The sequence below is a fragment of the Cucurbitaria berberidis genome, assembly GCF_010015615.1.
Source record: "Cucurbitaria berberidis CBS 394.84 unplaced genomic scaffold K460scaffold_2, whole genome shotgun sequence".
In the NCBI taxonomy this organism is placed as follows: domain Eukaryota; kingdom Fungi; phylum Ascomycota; class Dothideomycetes; order Pleosporales; family Cucurbitariaceae; genus Cucurbitaria; species Cucurbitaria berberidis.
The window spans coordinates 893714-917506 of NW_024468936.1; the positions used below are offsets into that span (position 1 = coordinate 893714).

The 23793-nt window shown below is 39.3% G+C and overlaps 4 protein-coding genes across 4 annotated transcripts; 2 read left to right on the forward strand and 2 right to left on the reverse strand.

The window, feature by feature from the left end:
- The first annotated feature begins 40 nt into the window (after positions 1–40).
- On the forward strand, positions 41–8278 carry K460DRAFT_363304 (uncharacterized protein). The gene is made up of 3 exons (XM_040932789.1): positions 41–308; positions 558–1489; positions 1539–8278. Exons 1-3 carry the CDS (start codon positions 242–244, stop codon positions 7998–8000), a joined length of 7461 nt encoding a protein of 2486 aa, XP_040789760.1. The 5' UTR covers positions 41–241; the 3' UTR covers positions 8001–8278.
- A 295-nt stretch (positions 8279–8573) lies between these two features.
- On the forward strand, positions 8574–9887 carry K460DRAFT_425849 (uncharacterized protein; the record flags this gene model as incomplete). Its single annotated transcript, XM_040938235.1, has 3 exons — positions 8574–8951; positions 9017–9098; positions 9234–9887. Exons 1-3 carry the CDS (start codon positions 8698–8700, stop codon positions 9885–9887), a joined length of 990 nt encoding a protein of 329 aa, XP_040789761.1. The 5' UTR covers positions 8574–8697.
- A 622-nt stretch (positions 9888–10509) lies between these two features.
- K460DRAFT_402562 (uncharacterized protein) lies at positions 10510–12222 on the reverse strand (the record flags this gene model as incomplete). Its single annotated transcript, XM_040936537.1, has 2 exons — positions 10510–11276; positions 11331–12222. The coding sequence occupies 2 exons, from the start codon at positions 12220–12222 to the stop codon at positions 10510–10512; spliced, it is 1659 nt and encodes a 552-aa protein (XP_040789762.1).
- A 1761-nt stretch (positions 12223–13983) lies between these two features.
- On the reverse strand, positions 13984–15993 carry K460DRAFT_352370 (uncharacterized protein; the record flags this gene model as incomplete). Its single annotated transcript, XM_040931645.1, has 3 exons — positions 13984–13988; positions 14047–14966; positions 15230–15993. 3 exons carry the CDS (start codon positions 15991–15993, stop codon positions 13984–13986), a joined length of 1689 nt encoding a protein of 562 aa, XP_040789763.1.
- Positions 15994–23793: the final 7800 nt, after the last annotated feature.

Sequence of the window (23793 nt, forward strand, 5' to 3'; positions counted from 1 at the left end):
CGAGTTCGAATCTCAATCTGACCTCGATTAGCCCTAGGGCAACGCTGGCTTTTTTTCAGAGCCGTGAAAATCCCAAAACTTTTGCACTCACCCGACTACCCTACTTGACCCGAACGCCAACCAAGCACGGCACTCACCTGCGCGCGTTCGAATCACGCCCTCACCGTCTCCGAATATGCCCTAGAGCTTTTCGGGCATTTTTTCTTTCATTCGGTAGTAGCAAGGGGATGGGTAGAACAAGATGACGGCGGGTTTCGATAAACTGATCGATTATTTGCTGTCGGAAATCGCTCTTTGCGGTGTGCAAGGTATGCATGACTCGTCGCTCGCATGTTGGCGCTGGTTCGAATCACCCATCTGTTGAAAGACATTTTTTATTGTCATATTCTTATTTAACACTCGTTGCTGCAGTCACTCAGCTTGCACCCGAATGAGGGTGTGTTGATGGGGTTGTCGGCGCGCTACCAGCTATTTGTCTTGTTTACTTGCGTTCGACTTTCGCGCTGATCCACACTTTATGTTGTTATTATACAAACGCTGACACCCCATCTTCATAGGAGCTGGCAGTGCAGATCTTCGTCGCTTCATAAAATCCTTTTACGATCAGTCGCAGACCGATGAGGCTTCTCCAACTAGCAGTAAACAGGCGTCTGGTCCTCCGCCGGGTGGACTAGGCCGCACCTTCCACGAGCGCGTGTGGGACTGGGTCAGCAATCACACTGACATCCGCATCACTTACAAAAATGAAGTCAAGCACTATTCTCTGTCGGAATTTGAGGCGGCGGAGCTGCAAGTGTCGGGCGCGACGGGCGCGGTGTCGTCAATCGACGTCGAGCAACTCCCACCTACGCCTATCAACGGGCCAACACAGCCTACGCAGCCTCTTTTGGCAATGCGAGAGGCTTTGCGAGAACGTCTTTTGAAGGAAGGACATAAGTTGGGGAAACCAACAGCTTTGGCCACTCAAGCTCCTACCTCAACGTCGCGTCAATTCCCTCGTACAATCCCCGAAGGCACTCCCGTTGCTACTCCTATCTTTGATGAACCAGACCCTACAATCACTACGCCTCGGCTGTATGCTAGTCAGAACCGGATCTGGCAGGCTTTGACGGGCCACAGTATTGACCTCAAGAAAGTACCCAGTATGGAATTCGTGTTACTGTCTCTCATTGCCGCTCGCGGACCAAATGGGATAACACAACCGGATCTCACGCAACTAAGTGGCCAGGATAAACGTTCGGTTCCGCACAGAACGAATGAGCTAGCCCGTAAGGGATATATTGTGAAGAATCCTGTACAAGCAGGCAAAATCCGCACTAGTCTCTGCGTGCACACCAAGTTCATTTCTCAGAGTCATTTCTTAAGTTCAGGCGCAGTGGAGGATGTCTTCCAGGAGGGCACTTTCCTTCTATCTGGTTTCGTGCATCTCCTATACAGAACGCTGAAGGATGATGGCATTGTTCCGACGCGAGACATCAGGAAGAAGCTGGTACTGCCACTTTCTAGTTTAGCTATTCGCCTTTGCTGACAATCATTAGGGCGTACCGATGACAACATGGAACAAGCGTGCCACCCAAGGTGCTCTTATCCGGTTGGATCAAACCGGAATGATCAAGCGTTTCAGAGTGCGTAAGAAGCACTCTGAAGACTCCTGGGCGACTTGCATCCAGGTCCTACGAGAGCCACGGGATGAAGATGTCAACAACCTCGGGTTTCGGCGGCAGCCCACCACTATCGACGAAACCGTGGACGAGCTACTTGATGAGGATGTCGATGGCGATACGTTGATGAGGGATCTTGAAGTTGATATGCTAGACAACGCTCATGGCGAAGGTGATGTCAATGCTGAACCACGCCACGCTATTGAAGACTCCGGTCGCATCCCACCGCAATGGACCCCGGATCGTTTCTTTGCCAATATCATCTATGATGCCGTGGCGCTTGGCGGAGCAAATGGTGTGGACGCTAGCATGTTGCGCGATCGAATCATAGGACCCTTCTGGAGACGCCCGATAGAGTCATACGTTACCCGCTTGACTGACGATTGGGAAAAGACGCAACCTCTTCCTCTCCGGCACCTAGCAATTATAAGAGATTCCCGGAACACCGAAGAGAAGAAGTTCATACATTATGTCTACCGCACATACGAAAACTTCCAAAAGGCCGTCGATTTAGGCGAGGTTCACTGGGAAGGTGTTAGCAAGCCCATTACGAAAGAAACCGGCGCAGCCAAGCATGGTGGGTCGAAGAAGAATAACACGAAGGATGTAGCTCTCAACGCTTGGGGCTTTCCAAACCTCAATCTGAAAGATCTTGTCCGAAGCGATGGCTCAGCAACGCTTTCCGAAGTTCGCTTGGCTATTGTGCATCCTCGCAAGTATGGACCGAGATGGGACAATGCACTCACACGGGAAATTGGCTATGAAAAGTCTGAGACGCCCATCACCAAGAAGAAGTTTCCGCGTGCCAAACCGATAAGACAGAACCAGGGCGATGGCGAGGGGTCATCTCAACCCTCTGTTCGGGTGCCGAAGATCTCCAAATCAAAGAGAAAGGTCGCCAATCTCTGCCTCACGTTAGAACAGAGAGTTTTTTTAGGCTTGAAGCCCACTGGTCGACTGAGCAAGAGGGCAGAGAAGCAGATTCTCGCGCATCGCCGAAACACCGGGGACCCGGAATCTTTGCCAGACAAGATCACAGAAGAACCAGTCCAGCGTGGGCAGCCCCCTCTGATGACAGCAGAAGAACGGGTAGCACAGGGCTTGCCAGCGAAAGGCCGATTAGGGCTAGCACGCGAGAACAAAATCCGAGAAGAGCGCGGACTAGTCAAACTGGCGAAGAAGACAACGACGAAGCGAGAGAAGAAGCCCGTCAAGGAGCCGGCCTTGCTCAGCAAAGAGCAAAGGCTTGCATTTGGCTGGAAAGGCCATGGCCGGTTGCCACAGGATCTTATAGATGGTTTACGTCAGGAGCGTGAGGATGGCATCTCTTTGGAAGACTCGAATGTGCTACCGAAGTACATGGATATGATGAAGGCCAAAGCAGGAACTCTAGCTGCATCTGAAACTGCTGATTCTGTCGAAAATGAAGCTACAATCCTAGAACAGCCTTCATCATCAATCGGCGATGTCGGTCATGACCAAGCCCCAGAGCCTACAGATGACGATATCGATCGCGCTTCGTCACTCCCAACTGTTCTAGGAAAGCGAGAGGCCCACGATGAGGATCCTGTCTCACAGTCTCAGAAGAAGCAACGCACCACAGATGAGTCGCAGCAGGGAACCCGGACAAGAGTGACACATCCTGCAGCGCTACTAAATGAAGCTGCTGCCTCAATGACAATACTCAGTGACTCAAGGAGCGGTACCCCATTAGCTGTGATGGACGACGAGGACCCCATGGAGGGTACCACTCCGACTCCAATAAGAGTAGTAGAGAATACCCAAGGAACTAGCCATCCTTCCCACGCTCCGGCGGGTAGTAAGATGGCTAAAAGTGTCGGGGTGCAGCAATCGCCTGCTCCACTTGCGAACACACATGCAAAGACTCTATTCCCGTTATCACGCCCTTCGGTCTTAGTTCAACCAGTTGCTTCTAACCTAGAGCCTCAAGCTCGCGCAAAATTCGAGCAGTATACGAACCGATCGGCTTCAGGTCTGTACCTCAACCCTTTCGCTAGGCACAAGTCGCGAGGTCGTCCGAAAAAGGCCTTGATTGCTACCTTCAAACTGCCACAGCTACTAGAGTATGAGTGGTTCAAGCATGACCCGGGTCATCAGCAAGATCCAACCCATACTACTAGTAAGGAAGTCCCCGTGGCGTCTCCCAAGCATGGGATCCAGCAGTATCTGGACAACACGGACCCACGTCCGATGTTGGGTACTAAAACCTCATTACAGCCCCATACAATGACATCGCCAACAAGTGGGACCGATTCTAACAAACTGCATGCTGGACAGCCAGATGATATCAATGTTAACCGACATCCTTCCATCACCAATGACTCGACATTATCCACGCCTGTCTTGCCGTTCGTTGTCAACGAAGACAATGCCGAAAAGCAAGTACAGCCTACACCGCGCGCTCTGAATGCTAGCCCAGAAGCTCAAGCGCTTTCGACTGCATTGCCAGACGACACGGAAGAATTGCAGGAGCAGCGAAGGCAATCCCCAGAAAATCTACAATTTTCTTCTGATCTTGACAAGGAAGTGCACGATAAGCATTCGTTGTCTCAACAGCTGCTTGCTGCCGCTACTGGTAACACCGTCGAAGCGTCAGCTGAGCCGCCTGTGCAACAAGTATTGCCAGTATCCCATCCGACAGCCGCATGGGCCGCCATCAACGCCTCTACATCACACAAACCTTCTCCATATCGAAGTCCGTACGCACCAAGTTCACGCTCAGAGTCTACTCCACCACCGCAAGTAACAGAGAACGCTACTAGTACCAATTTTTCAGCTGCTTCCGCCTCTCTACCGCAAACGCCTCTTGGCGATGAACGTGAAGACAATTCTTTTCCCGAAGGAGTGTACAGTGCCATTTTGGAAGTTGAAGCTCCTCCGACCGCAAAGTTAAAGTCTCGTGGCAAGAAAGATCAAGCGACAGGGGGGAGTGGCCTACTTTTCCGACGCCAGATAATTCGAGAGATTATTGATCTATGCAAGGGCGTCTTTCCAGATGGTGGTGAAATTGGACGACCGTTTCATAAGTTATGGACGGAGCGACACGGACACAAAGAGAATGTCAAGGAACCAATCGCCAGTACCGTAAACACAACGATGAGAAACATGTGCACCAATCCGAAATTCGGGTTGAAGCGCATGGTCTTTCTGGTGAAGAATAAGCACGGGCCATTCACTACCGAGAGGGCGATGATCACATATGCGCACTTCACTCCGAGAAGCCCAGAAGTATTGCAAATGGCATATAAGATAGCTAACTTCTCTCTCGAAAAGTCACATCAATACTTTCCGGACGAAATAAGCCACCTCGTTGATGACACCTCTTTATACTACCCGGTACGAGTCGCGCGTAAGGATGAAAGCATCGTACTCAATCAGCTAAATCCGGTAAAACCCGAGCTTGAGGCACAAATCAAACAGGCACAGAAACGACGCCGCAATGACATGGCCCGACAGAAGAGGCTGGAAGACAAAGCTCGCAAAGCACAGAATGCCCAAGTCGAAGAGGCGCCCTCGAAGAAGGGTCCTGAGACTGATGGCATTCCTCATGCCAAACGAGCGAGGCTTGCAAGTTTGAACGATAAGAACAAGCGATATCGTCGGGCGCCATTGCAAAGTTCCGATATTGATCCCATCGATGAAGCCAAAGAGGGACAGGAGATCGCAAAACCACATGCTGTAGCGACTCTCCACTCCGAAGTAACTCCGCTTATCTCGACTCACTCTTGGGTTGCTCCTATTGTAGGTCGTTATACCCCAGATGACGAGGAGGATGAGTCCTCTGAGCCTGAAGAATCAGACGATGAATCCTCGGACTCGCCGGTGGGTGAGACACAGAAGGATCCAGCAAATGGCCATGACCCATCGTTTCTCTTGCAGATACCCGAACAACTTCGTCCCACCAACAATGCGACCTCGGCTGCTGAGCCAACCAGTAAGGGTACTGTTCAGGCATCGGTTGTTTCCCAGAAAGGCAATAAGCGAGTTAGAATTACAGATCCTTCTGCAGAGCGATCTCAGAAAAAAGTTCGTCTCAACACTGCTGAAGCAGCCATATCGGGAAATGCGGACGTCTCATACGGCTCAAACGCTGGGAGTGATACTTCTGCACCCTTTGAAACCGAGGATGACGACGAGGATGACGAAGAAGATGTTCGACCCAAAGAGAAGAGGAGGAGAAAGACATATGGGAAGCGCCAGACGGGCAAGCCCGGTCCACTTCCTACCTTACTCGAGCGTCTGACTGGTCTCACCGGAGATCCAAACGACCCAATCTACCAGCTTCCAACACGAAAGGAGCGGCAGCGAACTACCACTCGGCCGTGGAACGAGAAGAAGAACAATACCGTCAATAAAAAGCGAAAAGAGCGGAACTACACAGAGATTCTGGACCCTGTGGATAAATTCAAAAAGCTCTGCTGTACTCTGGTCCTTGCTTCCTCTATGCCCGGAGAGGATGGATCTGTGGACTGGGGCATCGTCGAGAAGGTCTACAACACCGACAAGTTCTTCGATATCACAAGAACAAAGAAACTTTGGACATGGATGCAGGTGAATATGGACGCGCAGCTCACTGAGTCCACATCGATCTTCCAATCTTCTTTCCTGCAAGCTTACGCGGATGGCAAATTCGCAGCTATCGAGAACCCCGAGACATATGACTGGGCGAGCATTGTACAGTGGGCCATGCGACAGCACACGTACCCTGAGATACCCCTTCCGGTCTACCAAGAAGCGCTTCGACAATTCAGCGTCGACGAATCGAGTTATGAGGTTCTGGACCGTCTCACTTGGTACCAAAAGAAGATCGCGGATAGGGTGCGAACACAGTTACAGTTGCATTATACATTCGCTGCCCGTCTTCATCGGTCCCGCCGCTCAGATTGGTCTCCGAGTGACACAGTGCTGAAGGCTCGGTCATGGATACGTGCCAACACAGCGACTCCTCAAGCTCAGTATAGTGGAAACCAAGCGCATGACAAGCTCATGGGTCTAGGTACTCCCGTACTTGCTAGTGTTGTGGGAGATTACGTCGAGAAGCAGAATCTCAGGATGCGACAAATCAAGCGTCTCTTGCCTGGGCGCAACTATACCTTCACTAAGGCCTTTGCGAAGAAATTTGTGCGTCCATTCGAGCTTAATGACTTCATGGCGGCTATCAAAGTCAAGAAGGACATGGACGCTGCATTCGCACACCAAGATCCGGAAAAGAGATTCTTCAACATATCACGCTGTGAACAAGATGGTTCGGTCACGGCGATTTTGAGCATGGTCAGTGAAGGAAAGGTCAAGCTAGTTCCTCAATTGCCGCCTGTCAACAACGAATTTGGCGCCCCACTCCCACGCTTGTCGGTCTGGGGCTTCTGTGAGGGTGACTATATCCACCGAGCGATCGACCGCAACCGCCTGTTTTGGGACACCCATGTTGTGCCTACAGCAAACTACCAATTTGGCAGCCCGCTCCAGCCGTTACCACTGCCGCTTGCGCCAGCCGAGACAGACGAATATGTGCAGTGGCCATCGCTGCCTGACCCACCACTTCCGGGAAAACACGATCCCGATGCATTGTTACCCATCTGGAGCACCCTCGACGGCCAATCAATCACATGGCCTTGGTGGTATCGCATTCTGAACCTCGTGTTGCAGCCGCTCATCTTCCAACCCGGTGCCACGGCAACAGATATCTACGCTCATTGTCCGGAGCATACTACCGAGATCTTTGAGATTGAGTTAGTGCTTAATTGGCTTGAGTCTATCAATGCAGTCAGTAAGATCATCGGCGGAGGCTACGTCACAAAGCCTAGTTTCTGGGCTGCATTCGGCGACAAACTGCTCGATACGGAAGAGGACTGGTTTGGTGGGCATGTCAAGCGCAAGGCGAAGAACCACGCGAAGCAACAGTGGCGTGAACAATACAACCTTAGACATTCGACGTTGCAGGGGAGGAATTTAGAGCGTGTCAATAATGATTCTGCGGAGGAAAATGGAATGCAAGAGCCAACACACGATCCGGAAGAAGCAACTCGGGAGCAGATTCTCAAGAATCCGAAGCAGCAGTATAGGATCATGCAACAGGCCCTCAAGTCCAGGACGCCGCAAGCAGAGGATGGTGCAGATCTTCCGGCTGCTCCAATTCCCGTACCTCTTCCGGTGCAATTCGGACAGACTGGCGTAGAAGAGGAAGCGCTGGCAAGTGTTTCGCAAACTCCAGAGGTCGCATATACTCCAATTCATGACATGGATATAATTGGTGCAGACGAGGATGCAATGGGCGAAGATATAGATGCGGAAGGGGAAGTCGACGATGGGATGTATTAAGTAAGAGCACGAGTCCGAGTTACGGGTTACGAAGGGTGGAAGGCTAGATGAGAGGCGCTGGGTCCACAAACATTGATATTTTCCATGCATAGCGAGGCGCATATAGTGGCACGAGACTACAGATCCAGCGATACTACGACGCAAGAACATCATGTATATCAGCGAAGTGTATTAGTAACGTTTAATCATGTCTCGTGCAGTTATTTTCCCATCTCAACCTCTGTTGAGGCGCTGAAACTTACAGAGAGTTAAAGTAACATGGAAATTGTGAAAGAGACCTTGAAGATTTATTTTCATGGGAATGAGCGTTCAGATCAGACGATCCGGAACATTGCACAGCTGAGACAAACGTGACACTGATATTGAACGCTAGTGAAAGGACCCTGTGAAAGCTCGGTGTTCAATGGTTTCACCACAGGTATGCCATCTGGACAGACGCCACGTGAGCTACCAGTATTGAATTGCTGTCCGGCATTTCTATTGGATAGAATACCGAAAGAGCATTGGCCTCTCCCCGTTGTGCGGGAAGGATACATAGTGCTCATAACCTCGTCACATTCCGTAAACGTATAGCATTCCTCTCCTCGTCCACAACAACTCCCTTCCATGGCCTACGTCAACATATTCAATATGGTAAAAAACACCATCGTGCCGTCTACAAGGTCAATAGGCTCTGATTTACAGCCTACCTTTTACAATGTTATTTTCCTTTATTATCAGCATTGCGTCTCTGACATCTCTTGTCTCTGCTGCTAATGTGTGTGGCTTGGTCGGCATTCATAATGATACGCAGATAAGCTACTATATGGGCAATTTCTTCTACAAAGGGCCATCGACTTTTGCGCTGTGTGCCGCATATTGCAAAACGGATCCAAATAAGTGTAAGGCCTTTCGGTACAGTTATTTCAGCGACTCTCAGGGGCAGTACTGTGAGTTCTTCGACAATGGACTGTAAGTTTAGTCAACTAAAGCAAATAAATGAGAAAGATCGGAATAGCTGATAATGTGATTACCAGCTCTGGCAATGTTACAGCAGACTCGTCCCAACCTTACTACTATTACGACATTGGCTGTGCTTTTCCTGCTTTTGGAAGCACGGTAACGACTACGAGTACAGCGGCTGTTGCGACTACTACGCAAGTCCAGACAAAAACTTCGACACAGACCCAGACACAAACACAGACACAAACCGTGACGATAACATCAGCTCCTGCAGCGGTTACGAGGACGCAGACACAAACCGTGACAACAACATCAGTTCCTGCAGCGGTTACACAAACACGGACGCAAACTGTTACAACGACATCAGTTCCTGCGGTAGTTACGCAGACACAAACCGTGACGACAACATCAGTGTCTGCTATGCAAGTCCAGACACAAACAAAAACAATCTCCCAGACACAGACTCAAACGCAGACTCAAACGCAAACACAGACTGTTACCTTGTCACGAACTCTCACTACGACATCAACCCCGCCAGCAGCTACTATAACAGTAATTCGAACGCAGACATCGACGTCGACTGTAATGCAAGGCCAACAAGTTCGTGTCACAACGACCGCGCAAGCAGCCACTGTAACATCGACTCGAACGCAGACTGTTGTCCAAAACCAACAAGTTCGTGTCACATCCACCGCGCAAGCAGGCACAGTAACAGCGACTCGAACGCAGACAGCCACGCAGACTGTCGTCCAATCAAAGAATTTCACGACGACCTCAACCGTAACAACAGTCCGAGTCCAGGAAGCTGATGCGGACTACACGCAAACAATAACGGAACTGACGACGACGACTTATTACTTCAATACTATATACACTAGAACAAGCACGGCTTACAGCACGTTTACGGTCACGTCGAGAGTCGTATCGACATTGCGGTATTGTTAAGAATCTCTGTTCTTCATGCGTCTAATGGTTGTGAAGGCATGTACGATGGATTGTACACGATATTTAGCTTCGTCTTGTTATTCCCATTAAGTACATCTAGCAGTTCACGTGCTTTTCGTTTTGGATGTTAGGTGAAAAAGGACTTGGAGTAGAGATAGATGGCGATACTCTCACACGGCTTGATGTACCGCATCGATACTAGAGAACTACATAATCGCCTGAGATCCATTCTTCGGTGCCCAGAAGGTTTCGCCGCTTTCCTAGCTTGGCGTGACTTGGGCATCACGACTCGCCCGTGGCCATGTCCTCAAACGGCTCCCTAGCCGTGGTTCCTAGCAGATGATACGTTGCAATTGCTTGAAGATAAATACTTGCCGTCAGCCCCGACTCCTCTTAATATGTTTTTTCTGTCCTGTATTCTGACGCACTTAGTATTTGATTATGCCTTGCCACATTTAGTTCTCCTACGCCGCCAGATACTTATTCGCCCAGAGTTCAGGAACGTTGTAGCCCTATGGCCTGATATGCAGATTCCAAAGGATCTGGGCGAGAAGGAATGCCAAGTAATACGCCGAATGAAGAAGCAGGCCAAACGTAGGCTAGCTATGCACCTTAGGTCGCGTCAATCGTACGATAAAAGGAGGGGTGCAGGCCTACGCAGATATCTGGTCGAGAACTCGTACGTTTGCATGACATACACTTGGTCTTCGTCTACTGGAAAACCATCCCCTGGCCTCTTACTCAGATCATCTTGCAAACGAGCTAGATCTTGCAGATCCAAGTTAACTTCGATCCACGCAATACGTCCTTTGATCCATTGTTTCATCGACGCGGGTAAGTGCGGAATCGAGTGTAGTGCGTAAAGTTGGAAAAGCAGGTGGTATAGGCTTGCTGAATGGGGATGATACATAGCCGGGAGAACCTGCGTTGGGGCCGCGGGCTGAGGTTCGTGGGCTCTTGCAGATGAAGAGGGTGAAATTGCAGTAGGCTTTAGATCAGCCTGGCGTTGGGAGGACCTGAGATTGTACGCAAGCGGGGTACTCAATTCTACTGTCAGCCCCCTAATATTCGTTACAGGTTGAGGCTTTCCAGGTCGTAGAGCCAACGATGGTGATTCATCTCGTCCTCGTGAATTTTGTTCGGTGGGTATTCGATATGATCCGAGCTGTTCAGCATAGCCTGCCAACTGTGGCACAGTTGCTATCATCTCAGCAGTCAAAGCATGAATTTTGGCTTCCGATTCTGAACGCTGGGTGCTCAGAAAGGCGTATTTGTCTGAGAACTTCAGGGAAGTAAGATGTTGGCATTGTTGAAGCACGACCTGATGGAGACGCAGACGCGAGGATCGAACGTTGTTCCATAGACGAGCGGTAAAGCGCTGGGGATAAACTTGGGAACATCAGTGCGTATTGAGAGTCATGAGTCATAGGGCTAGGTACATACTGTGATAGTATCCTCCGTAAGCTAGCTGTTCTACTTCAACGCTAGAGACGCGGAAACTGTCGAACCGAGCATGGCGAGGCATGTTTTCAAGAAATTCGGTTAGAGTATTGTCGATCTCCAAGGCTTTTCTTATGATAGCCATGGGACTATCATAAATCCCATCCTGAAGCGCATGTCTGAATTGGACCAGTTCCAGGACTATATCCAAAAAGTCGCCGTGCACAGAATTTGAGTTGCTTTTCTCGCCGACTTGCTTCTTCAACTCTGTAAATCCAGGTGGTAAGGGTATATGCTGAATCCAACTGTTGATGACAACGTTTTGAACTAACGTAGTGAGTAGCTTTCGTGTCACGTCGGTTTGTCGCCTGTACTTCATACTCAAAAGGGCAACAGCAACAGCGCCTTCTAGGTGTTTAGAGCAATTTTGCATACCCGCGCGTGGATTAATCAGGACTTCGAACATAGCCGCTATAACAATAGACACTAACGTACTGTCCTGCGCTGCTATGTTAGGGTCCGACAAAGCAGTGTTAATAGCCCGAATAGCAGAGATGTAGCTCTTAGTAGCAGTGTTAGTCATATCTTTGCGACGAGCGGTCTTCGCGTAGCCAGCTAAGCCAGCAGCAGTGATACTCTGCTTCAGTCCAGGATTTGCATACCCCGTCTTTGCGTAGAGGGCTGGGAGGTAATGTAATTGTGAAACGGTCGGATCGCCGCTGACGTAATTTGACATGAAGAAGTTGACGCCCAGATCATCCAGCGACTGATACATGACAAAGTCGGCCAACTTGACGACCGAGGCCATCACTGCTTGAATAGTTGCTTGTTTGGTACTTTCTGTTCCTGAAGATTTGGCATTCGACGAGATGATATGGCCTTTGTGCTTGTGCATGATTTGTGTACTTTCATCGTGGAACATAACATCCACCGCATTTCGGTAGCCAGGACAGGTGCGCCTGGCCCTCGTGCATTGTCCGCACGATGGAATAGCTTGATCGCACTGGCTACCGTTAGCCTAGAAACACCCTTTTTTTTTAGGATAGCGAGGAAATGCGATGAAGGATGACGGGCACAGCGGTGGACAACTAGCCTTGCAGTATAGATAAGAAACATGTTCATTTACACACCCTACTACGACGTTTTCGGCATTCTCCACAGCCTGCCGATGGCTTTCCTCGGTACACCATATTGGCTAGTTTTCGCGTTCTCACCCTGCATGAGAGCGGGATCGTTAACGGATCGACGTGTAACGGCTAGGGCATGATCGTGCATCAAAGGTCACTGAGCAGAGGAAGAGGCGCAATGAAAAATTCCATCAAGTAGAGGTATCGCAGTACGAACGGGATCCAATAGAATGAGAGATGGTGACTAAGGTAGGTTGTGAGTGCGGAAGTTTCAGGTATCGATAAGTCCAACGGCCACGTGGATAATGTGGGGAAATTTAACTAATACGACTCAGCTCAACCTCACCGTCTTTTTCGCCTCGGTGACCGACAATCCCTTTCCGTCACACTAGGAATGATGTTATCGTGCAAGCGACTGAGAGCGTGGACTCTTTTCTTCTAACATTACAGTTGATAATCCTCTTCTCGCTCCCTAATACGTACCAATCAATCTGCGACGCATGTTCTCTAGCTCGTCCAATGTAATGTTATACCGTCGTTGATGGCAGGTGCCTTAGAGTCACCTGGTAGATACATGTAGCCGATCGATGCACACTTCGGAGCGGTCGTCTCGTGAACCTGCGCGAACTGCACATTTATGAACCCGAGCGACTATTTCGAGGGGATCAGGTTGATAACCCCTTGACGACTGCAGCCGAGCTCAGGTAAACCAGGACATAGCTACTGCCACTCGCTCTTCGCGACATCCTCTATAGCAACGTATTAACGAACTCAATGGCCGAAATTTGGTTTAGGAAAGGAACTACTGTTCCGCGGTGTGTGAGAGAACATGATGCGCAAATTTGGAAAGTTGACGATCGCGAGGTCGCTTGCGCCGGCAATGCGCACGAAAAGTTTGCCTTTGCCTACAGCATGCGAGCCAGTGGAAGAAGAGTCCAAGAACCACAAATTACAACTCGGTCAGGCGTCGCACCATGTACGTCCTGCCTCACTCCTGCCTAGATCACGATCGGGGCAACGAGCAGTTACCTCTCCAAAACGCGTTTCGCAACGCGATATCACGCACACTTTAATGTGCTGATGCCAGTTTATGAATGAAGAGAAGCATTATGCCGTGCGCGGGGTAGCTACGCTCGTGGTAGACAAGCAGTGGCATGCCTCTCCCAGCGCAGGGACTTTGCTGCCCAACTTTTGGGAGGTCTGCTTAGGGAAGGAATTCGTGCGAAGCTACATGGAGAATTTGTTTCTCCACTAGCCTAAGCGTTGCTCAATGCGCATATGAGAACTATACATGTCCGTTAAAAAGATACATTTTACGTTGCGCAACGTAAGCGCTGCAGAAACTTGTTTTCAAACCTCTACAACAGTCAGAACACGATGTTCCTACCTACAACACAAAAGTTCAGACTATCTAATGCTTTTAGAACAGATTTTTGCCAGAAAGCAATTTTTATTTTATTTCTAATTCTAAGGAATACAAACACTAAGCAAGATAAGCGCACGAATTAGGTACAGAACTCCCGTCCTCGTCACCCTATAACACGAAGATCAAACCGTCATACGGTTAATAGACTTGGCAAGTTATTACTCACTGGCACTCTCACTCTCGCTCTCACTATCATCACCCTCGTCCACAGCCTCACCTTCACCCTCTTCCATAGAGGTATCCTCGCCCTCGTCGTCCTCATCCTCGTCATCCTCATCGTCCTCAAGCGTAACTGACTTCTCCGGACGAGCACTACCATGTGCAGACATCTGAGCCTGCGAAGCTCCACTTAGATGGATGGGTAGCTCCGCGCTGTCGCCTGTGACAGGTCTCGATGATGTCGGAATGGAGGTAGTGACCGCAGCTGAACGTTCAACAGCAGGGATCTGGCTCAAGCTGGCACTCGGGTGGACATCTGAGTCAGTATCTGTGTTTGCATTCGCTTGGTTTCTAACGCTAGATAACGACGCTTGCACTTTGCGTCGTCTTGTCGGAGGTTCAAAATCAGCAGTTGAAGCTGGCGAGCTAAACACTGCAGGAGCATCTCGTGTAGCACCCTGGGACGCTACTACAGCGTTCTTTGCTTTCCTGTGTCGCTTTTGACCTTGACTTGCTTGTGGCATCATGTAAGAGATGTGTGTACGACATGCGGCAGGTCTAACCGGAGTTCTGAGGCTGTCATCCGAGTCAGACGCTGCTGATTCTTGAGACCCAATCACCAGCGGTGCCGTTGCAGTTGAGCCATCCTGCTCAGCTGATTCGCCCTGCGCGCCTGAAGCTGTCGAAGCCCCAACAAATTCCAAGTCTTCCGACATTTCCTCCGGGAATCTTGGAATAGTTTCGGGTTTGTTGTTCTTTCTGGTGGCTCTTCTCCTGCTATTGGTAGGGCGACATTGCGGTATTTCCGGTTCAATTGGTAAATTGAGACCCCTTGCCCATACAGGCCCCTTCTCTGCTATCATCGCACACTCCAGGCGATGGTTTACTACTCCTCTATCTTCGCAAATGGGGTCCTCGGTTCTGTGTCTTTTCTTGCAGTTCAGGCATTTATGAAACGCCGGTTTAAATCGAACGGGGCAGTGTCCTTTATCCCTAGTTATTGGGTCCGTATGATCTCCAGCGCAGTACAAGCACGGCCAGGATTTGCCTTCTTTGTTTTTGCAACGTTTATCACCATTCATGTGCCCCGGAAGACCGCATCTTCGACAGAACATGGGAATTTGACGCTTGTCAAAAGGTCTAGTTGCATTAATACGATGATCATATGTGGAGGCTGGCATAACACATACCTGCCATCGGCGCCGGCACCCCCAAAATTAAGTGACATCCTACATGCCTTCTCAGCTTCTTTGATGGAATTAAATGTCCACAGCAACCTTCCCTGCCACCACTCCACTTTTTCGATTTGAAGGTGGGTTTGTGATGCCCATAACTCTTTGTGATGTTCATAGTCCCTTGGGGCGATGCCATCGATCCTGAAGCCACACAAAACCACACAATACTGCCCCTGCATTCTCGAACACTGGACAGACAGCTGGAGGCCCTTCACTATGTCGGTTATAAAGTGTCGTTTATCAAGATCCGCATAATCTTCGTAACTGCGCATGTTCAGGGCAAGTGTTTTGTTCTGGGGAGCAAAGCGGATACCCGATATACCCTCATACATTTGATTCCGTTTGTGCAAATCGTCGAGTATATCCTGAGTGGGTTTCTCACTGATTCTTTTCAAATCCTCCTCGGTCTTGAGTTCGAGAACTATCTGGGGTCGATGAAACTGGAAGGATGACATCGCAGGTTTCTTCGTGCTGGAAAGGCGTTTGATCTCTGATTGAAACTCTCGTGCATTCTTGTTATTAGATTCCTTCATCTCATCCATTGTCTTATAGAGCCCCGCAAATCCGGATCTCATTTCTTGCCTGAGAAGAGCGGTTGGGTCGGGAGTAAAGGACGGGGGTTGCGCGACGTTTGACGGCATTTTGAGCTGTGGGGGAGTTTTGAACGCAGTCGTGGGACCGTTGCCCTGGTTTAGACCAGTGAATTGGAATGGCGCCATGCCGTTAGAAAACTTCTGCGATTGAGAAAAGAAAATTCAAGGCCACAGGTTGATGGTTAGGAAGTGCATGTTTCGGGGCTGTGAAGCTGTGTCTATTCTTCAATGTATCATGGGTACCATGTGCACACCGACGCCGTGATTCACAATCATGGATACAGCTCATCTTGATCATCGGCCAGCTGGCAAGCCGGTTTCAGAATGGTAAAGCGCAAGCGACTCAGTCTCCGAAGGACCCGCAGCGCCCCATTTTTATTAACCTGCGTAATTGTCCACGTAAGTGTCTTTAACCGTAAGCAAAATAACTTAAAGAGCAGGGGTAAGGCTCTAGGCGCGCTTTACAGTAAATAGTAGCCCTAAACGCTAATATTACTAATATTATTTTGCACTTTACTTTTTATTAGTAATAAAAAATATATTAATAATATAATAAGCTTATACTAAGCTTTTTATAAATATATTATTATTAAATTACTATTACTATTACTACTACTACTACTACTAAAATACTTTTAATTATTTTATTATAATTATTATAAATCCTGCGCGCTTTGCGTAAAAAAAATTTTATTTTATTTAATTTTTAGCTTAGTATGCTTTAAAGAAAGGCTAAAACTGCTTAGGCAGCTATTTAATAATAAAACAACAGTACTATATATAATAAAATCTATGTGTCTATGCCAGTTTACTGTATTAAGCTATAATTTAAAAAGGCTTATATACTATAGTATATTATAAGCTATTTATTTGCAATTTATAAAAAGTAGTTATTTAATAAAAAGTACGCAATATACTTAGTTTATAATAAAATTATAAGTTTAATATAGTAATATTATAAAAAACTAAACAGTTATATATTTAAAAAAATATTACTTTTTTTAGTAAAAAAAAAAAAAAATATTATAAAGTTTATCTAACTAATTTTAAATACAAAAATTTCTAATAAAAAGCAAAAAGGTAGAAAGTAAAAAAGCAGAAAGTAAAAAAAAAGAACAAAGTATAAAGCGCAAAAATAGAAAATTATAAAATTTATAGAAATTTTATAGTTGCAATTTAATAATAGCAATTTAATAGTAGCAATTGCTTAGCGCATAGTATATAAAATATTATAATTAAAATATTATTTTTAATAAAATCTTGCAACAGTTATTTAATAGCAATATTTATTTAATAGTAATAGTTATTTAATATAATAGTACTTAAAAATAAAACTTATTTTTGTACTGCAGCTTATAAAAAATTAATTTATTATATACTTAATTAAAACTTTATACAACGCTAACTATTACGTGGATACTATATATCTGCTTTTTATTATTAATAAAGTAGATTTTAACTACCTAAATACTACAACTATAAAATGTAAAAAAATAGCTAGCATTAATAATAGCTAGCAAAAGCTAGAGCTGCTAGAAATATTTAAGCTTTTTTAATTTTATATTAAAAACTTATATATTTAAAATACATAATTATTGCAGCTATATAATAATATATGCGCTTACTGCTAAATTATATAAAGTAGCTAAAATTGCTAAATAAGTTTTTTTTGCTTAACTAGTAGCGTATACTACAGGATTTAGCAAACAAAATTATTTAAAGCTAAAAAAAAATTCTAAAAGTAATAGCAGATAAGTATTATTTTTTTAAAAAAATTTAAAAATAAAAAAAGCTAGAAAAGTACTTATATATTAGCAAGTAAATAATTGCTACTTATAACGCGCAATATAGCAGTGCAGAAAAATTAAGTAGCGCTTAGTACTATAAGCCTAGTATTATACAGTATATTAGTACTATTATTTTTATATAAATAGCAAAGCTTATTATAAAATAGTTATAAAAATAATAATAGCAAATTGCAGGCTGTTAATTGCTTATTGCAGAAAGTTTAAAGTATAAAGCATTTAGTATTACAGAGTTTAATAGTATAGTAGAAAAATTTAGTACTATAATTTTTAGCTAAATATAATTTATTTTTATATTAGTATAAATATTAGTATTTTAGCTTATAAAGTTGTAGTAATCGCAGTAATTATAGTATTATAATATTATAGTATTTACAGTATTTATATTTATAATATTTATATTTGCAATAATTTATATATTTTTGCAATAGCCTAAAGCGGCTAAAGAGCTGCTAAAACTTAGTTAGTTATTAATAATAAGATTAATGCGTAATGGTTTAATAGGGTCCCTGTTTAGAGAACTTAGTATACTTATAATTTTAAAAAAATTTACTAAAAATTTTTATAAAACTAATATATTTTTATTATAATTTTAGTAATATACTAATTTTCTGCACTTATTATACTATATTTTTAAGTATAAGTAGCTTTAGCTTTAGCAACTTTAGTATATCTAAAAAGTAAATATTATATTTATATATTTTATAATTTTAATTTAAAAGTTTAAAAATTTTAAAAATATATAAAGTATATTAAGCGCAAAGTGCTTACTTTACTTTTTTTTAATAAATTTTTTATATTACTAAAGTTTTTTGCTTTAGCTTTTACTTTTATTTAAAATTTTATATTAAGTATTTATAATAATAATATAAATATTATTTATTATTTATATTTAAAAATTTTTACTTTACTTTTAAATATTTTAAGCTTTTTTTTTTTTACTTTTTAGCTTTTTTTAAAAATTTTACTAACTTATTTCTACTTCTAGCATTGTCCCCCTCTTATTTATTTTTTTAATTTTTATAATTTATTATTTAAATTATAATAAGTACTATAAATATTAATATTACTAGTTAAAAAATATAAAATAATAGTTTTTTTAAGCCTTTGTCCTGCTGCTTGCAGTCTACTATAAAAATTAATAATTTTTTTTTAAATATTAATAATTCTATTTAAAAAATATAAAATATTAGTTTTTTTAAATTTTTACTTTTTAGCCTAGTAGTTCTTAAGCCTATATAAAAACTTTATAATATTAATAATTTTATTTAAAAAGTATAAAATATTAGTTTTTTTAAGCTTATGCTTTTTTACTTATAACTTACTAAGCCTAAAAAAAAGCTTAGTAATATTAATAATCCTAATTAAAAATTGCAAAATATTAGTTTTTTTAAATTTTAGTTTTTTAACTTTTTAATTTTTAAGCAAAAGCAAAAGCTTAGTAATATTAATATTTTTAAAATAAAAATGTAAAATACTAGTTTTTTTTAGTTTAAGCTTTTTAATACGCAAAGTACTAAGTCTAAAAAAAAACTTAACAATATTAATAATATTAAAAAAAAAATATTAAATAGTAGTACTTTTAAATTTTTTACTAAATTTAATAAATTTATAGCAGAAAGCGCTAAAAAAAAAGTAATAAAAAAAGTAATTACTAAAAAAAATAAAAGCAAAAGCAAAAGCAAGCGCGTAATAAATAAAAATAAAAATAAAAATATTAGAAATTTTAAAGCTTTACTGCCTCTGCCCTTAATACTTATACTAATAAAAAAAAAAGTAAAAATATTTTATTTTTTTTAAAATATTTAAGTATAGTAAGCTATTTTAATATAACGTATAATAAGGCAAAAAGCAAGTATATAGCTATATAAGCTTCTTAAAAGTATAAGTTTAAATTTTTTTTTTTAGCAATTTTATTCTTTTTAAGCTTTAACTAATATATTCTAAAGTAAACTACTTAAAAACTATATTTAGTAAGTATATTTAAATTTTTTATAATTTTCTATTTTTTTTATTTTTAATTATACTAATTTACTTTATAAAATTGCTTTCTTTTTACTTATTTTTTCTAGCTTAATATTTTTTTATTTTAGAATTTTAGTACTTATAAGCTTTATAGACAGGCATTACTAATTTTACTATATTATAATATTATATTTTTTAGCAATAAGTTTTATAATACTAGCAAAAAAAAACTTTAAGCTATGCTATTATATTTATTATAAAAAAAGCAATATAAGTTATAAATTTTTTTAAATTTTTTTTTAAATAATTTAAAACTTTTTTAACTAAACCTAGTTAATGCTAGACTTTAATAATACTTTAAATAATATTAAAGTCTGCCTATTTGCGTTTTATAACTATAACTATACTATAAGTTTTTTTTTTAGAATCTTTAATATTTATTAAAATAAAAATTAATAATTCTAGTATTAGGCTGCTTGCTTTAAGTTTTATTATATAATATTTAAGCTTTAAAAAATAATTAATTCTAAATTTTTTTTTTTAATTTTTAGCTAATTATATATATAAAAATTAAAACTTTAGTATAGTAAACTTACTTTTTAATATACTATACTTAGTCCCTTAAGCTTTAGTACGTTTGCCTAAATAATTATATAAATTTAAAAAATAAAATTTAGCTTTTAATTATTTAAAAAAAGTATAATTTTTTAATATTATTAATATATTCTAAAACTATAGCTAATATAAAAGTAAAATGCAGATGTTTAATATTAGCAATAAAAAAGCTAAAATTATAAAAATGCAAACTAAGGCTTGCAAGGCAAAAAGCGCTATTTTAAATAAATATTTTTAATTTTTTTAATATTTAAACTAGTACTTAACTAACTTTTTATAAACTTTAATTTTAAGCTACTTTTTAAAATTAAAGGCAAGGCTAAGCATTTGCATAAAACTAAAAAAGCAAAACTAATTAAAAATAGCTTTACTAGGCCTAGTACTTTTTATAAAGCTTAAAAGTAAAAAAATATAAATAATTAAGCTAATAATATATATTTTTTATAATAATAATAAATAAATTTTTTATTTTTTTTAATATTCTTTAGGCTTTAATATAAAAAGAATAGTATCTAAAATTTCTTTTAAAATTATTAAAATAAATAATACTTAGCTTTAATAAAGCTTTATATAGTTTTTTTTTAGTATTATCTATATATATAGCTAGGTAATAACAAGCTTTATAAATAATATTTATAATTATTTTATATTATAAATTGTTTATTTTTTCTAACTTGTCTTTTTTAAATTGCAGAATAGTTATATAAGTATAAATTATATTTTATTATATATTACTAAAAATAATAAAGTTAAGTTAAGATATACTTGCTAATATATAAAATTCTAATTTAATTTATAAATATATTTTATATTTTTTTACTAGAATATTTAAATTTATAAATATATTATTTTAATATAATAGAATTCTCGTATTATAGAAAAATAGTAATAAAATATATATATTAATTTATACTAACTATTAAGTATAGTAAAGTAAATATTTAGTATTTTTACATATTATGCTAAGTACTTTAGTTGTACTAAAATATTTTTTATAAATAAATAAAAAAGTAATACTAAGGCTTAAAATTATATAAACTAATAAAATAGCCTAAAAGCTATAAAGCGCATAGACAGAAATACTAAAAAATTAGTTATAAAATATTACTTTAAATATTTAGCTAGGCCTTAGTAAATATAAATAATATATAAAAAAAAGCAGTTAAATACTTAAAGCTTAAAAAAATAATACTTTATATAAAGTAAAGTTTAAATTTTAAATACTATAGTATAATTTCTAAAGTTTATTTTTATAATTTTAAAAATATTAAGCGCCGCAGGCATAAAAATTTAATAGCTTTAGCTTTAATAAAATATATACTATTAGAGTAAAAAATATAATGCGTTTAATAAAATAAAAATATAAGTATAATTATATTAAAAAAATTTACTATAATTTTAAATTTTTAGTATATATTACTTAAACTATCTTTTTTTTTAAATTAAATTAAAAATATTAATTTTTTAATATACTAAGTTTATTTTTTTAGCTAATTACATCTTTTATTTTAATTTATACAGTACCTATATAAAATATTATAATATAGCAATTTTTTTTAATATTTAAAGTTTTAATTTTAAATAAAAAACTAAAAAAGGGTTTTGTATTTTTAAAATTTCTATATAAAATAAATAAAAGCTATATTATAGCTATAAATTCCTAAAAATATTAAATAACTATTATAAATATTATAAAAAAATATTTCTTAGTATCTCATTCTACTTATAAAAATAAAAGTATAAGTATTTATAAAGTAATTAAGCAGGTACTATAATATATATAAAATATTATTTCTATTTATTCTATTATATTATTATTATTATTTTTTTATTCTATAACTATAGCTAGTAGTATAGCTTATAATATCTAAATACAATTTTTAAATTTATATTATATACTTTTATTGCTAAACTAACTTAGTATAAAAAAATATTATTAAAATTATAAATATATTTAGCCCTTCCTTGCTTTAACACATTTTTATTAATTTTAGCTTATTTTTTTATGCTTTTTTTATAATTTCTTTTTAAAGTAGCTGTTTTTATAATTAATTTTATTTTTTTTAACTTTTTTATATTATTTTTTTAGAAAAATTAGCCTAAAAGGCATTAGGGGTATTATATAATTTATAAATACTAATAACTAATTATATAATATAAGCATTTACAAAACTTAAATATTTTAAAAGTTTTTTACTTTTTACTTGCTAAAGTTTTTAGTATATATTTTTTAAAATACTTAATACAACTTTTAAAATATATTTAGCTAAAACTAAATTAGTATCAAAATTATCTAGTATATTATAAGCTTATAGCTACCTTTTTTTTAATTTTTTAATAGCACTATTATATTATTTTTATATACTTTCTTTTTTATTAGTAGTAGTATATTACTAATATTATATAATATAATGTTAGGAAAATTCAATCGTGTTCAGTCTGTGTTTAAGTTCTAGAAAGTTAACTTAGCTAGGTTGCATAGTAGCAGATAGTTGTATATAATTGTATATACTTATTAGTAGTTAAGTAGCTATTAATTTAGGCAAGTTGCTAGTATTACGCAAGTTGCTAGTATTGCTATTAATATAAATTTTTTATATATATATACCCTGCTACCTGTAAAGTCGTTATTCTATATTTTTATAAAAACTAGATTAATAGTGCTTATTAGACAATTAGCGTCTTAGTAATAAAGTATAGGCTAGTAATATAGTTTATAAAAGTTAAATATAGAATATATTTTTTATAAAAGTTAGGTTAAAGTTAAAATTAGTATACTAGGTAATTTAATTTATATATATAGTCTTACACTATCTTCTACTATCTTCTACTATCCTCTACTATTTACTTTTATTAATATTGTAGAATTAAACTTCTTTATAAACTTTTAAGCTTTATAGCTATATTTTTTATTATGTCTTACTTAATATGCGCACTATTTATTGTCTTTTTACTTTATAGTTTATTTTTTAAAGCTATCTTAATAAACTATTTACTTAGTATACTAACTTTTAGCTTGCTTTTTAGCATATATAAGATATAATTAATATATATTAAAGCAAGCTAGCCTAGGCAATATATCCTAAATATAAACTAGTTTTAGGTATTTTGCTTATTTTATAGCTTTATAATTATAATTATACTTGCTTTTATTAGTGTAATAGCTTCTGCAAAAGCTATAAATACTATTAAAATAAATAATTTATTTAAGTTCTTTTATTTTAGGAGCGCTTTATCTAGTTCTAACTTTTTTATTTTTCTTTTTATTAAAAAAACTTTATTATTACTATACTTCTTTTAGAGCCCTAGCTATGTAATAAGCTATACTAAAAGCTTATATAATTTTATTAGTATTTTTGCCTAAACTATCTTTAGAAGTATTAGCTTTTTAGTATTTTTAGCTTTATTTTTAATAGCCTAATTCTAGTTGTAGTTTAGTATTATTTAGCGGCTAATTGCTTTGCACTTAGTTTTAACCTATTAGTACTTTATATTTATTTTAACTAAGTTTTTAAAATAGTAGAAAAAAAGCCTCTAGTCT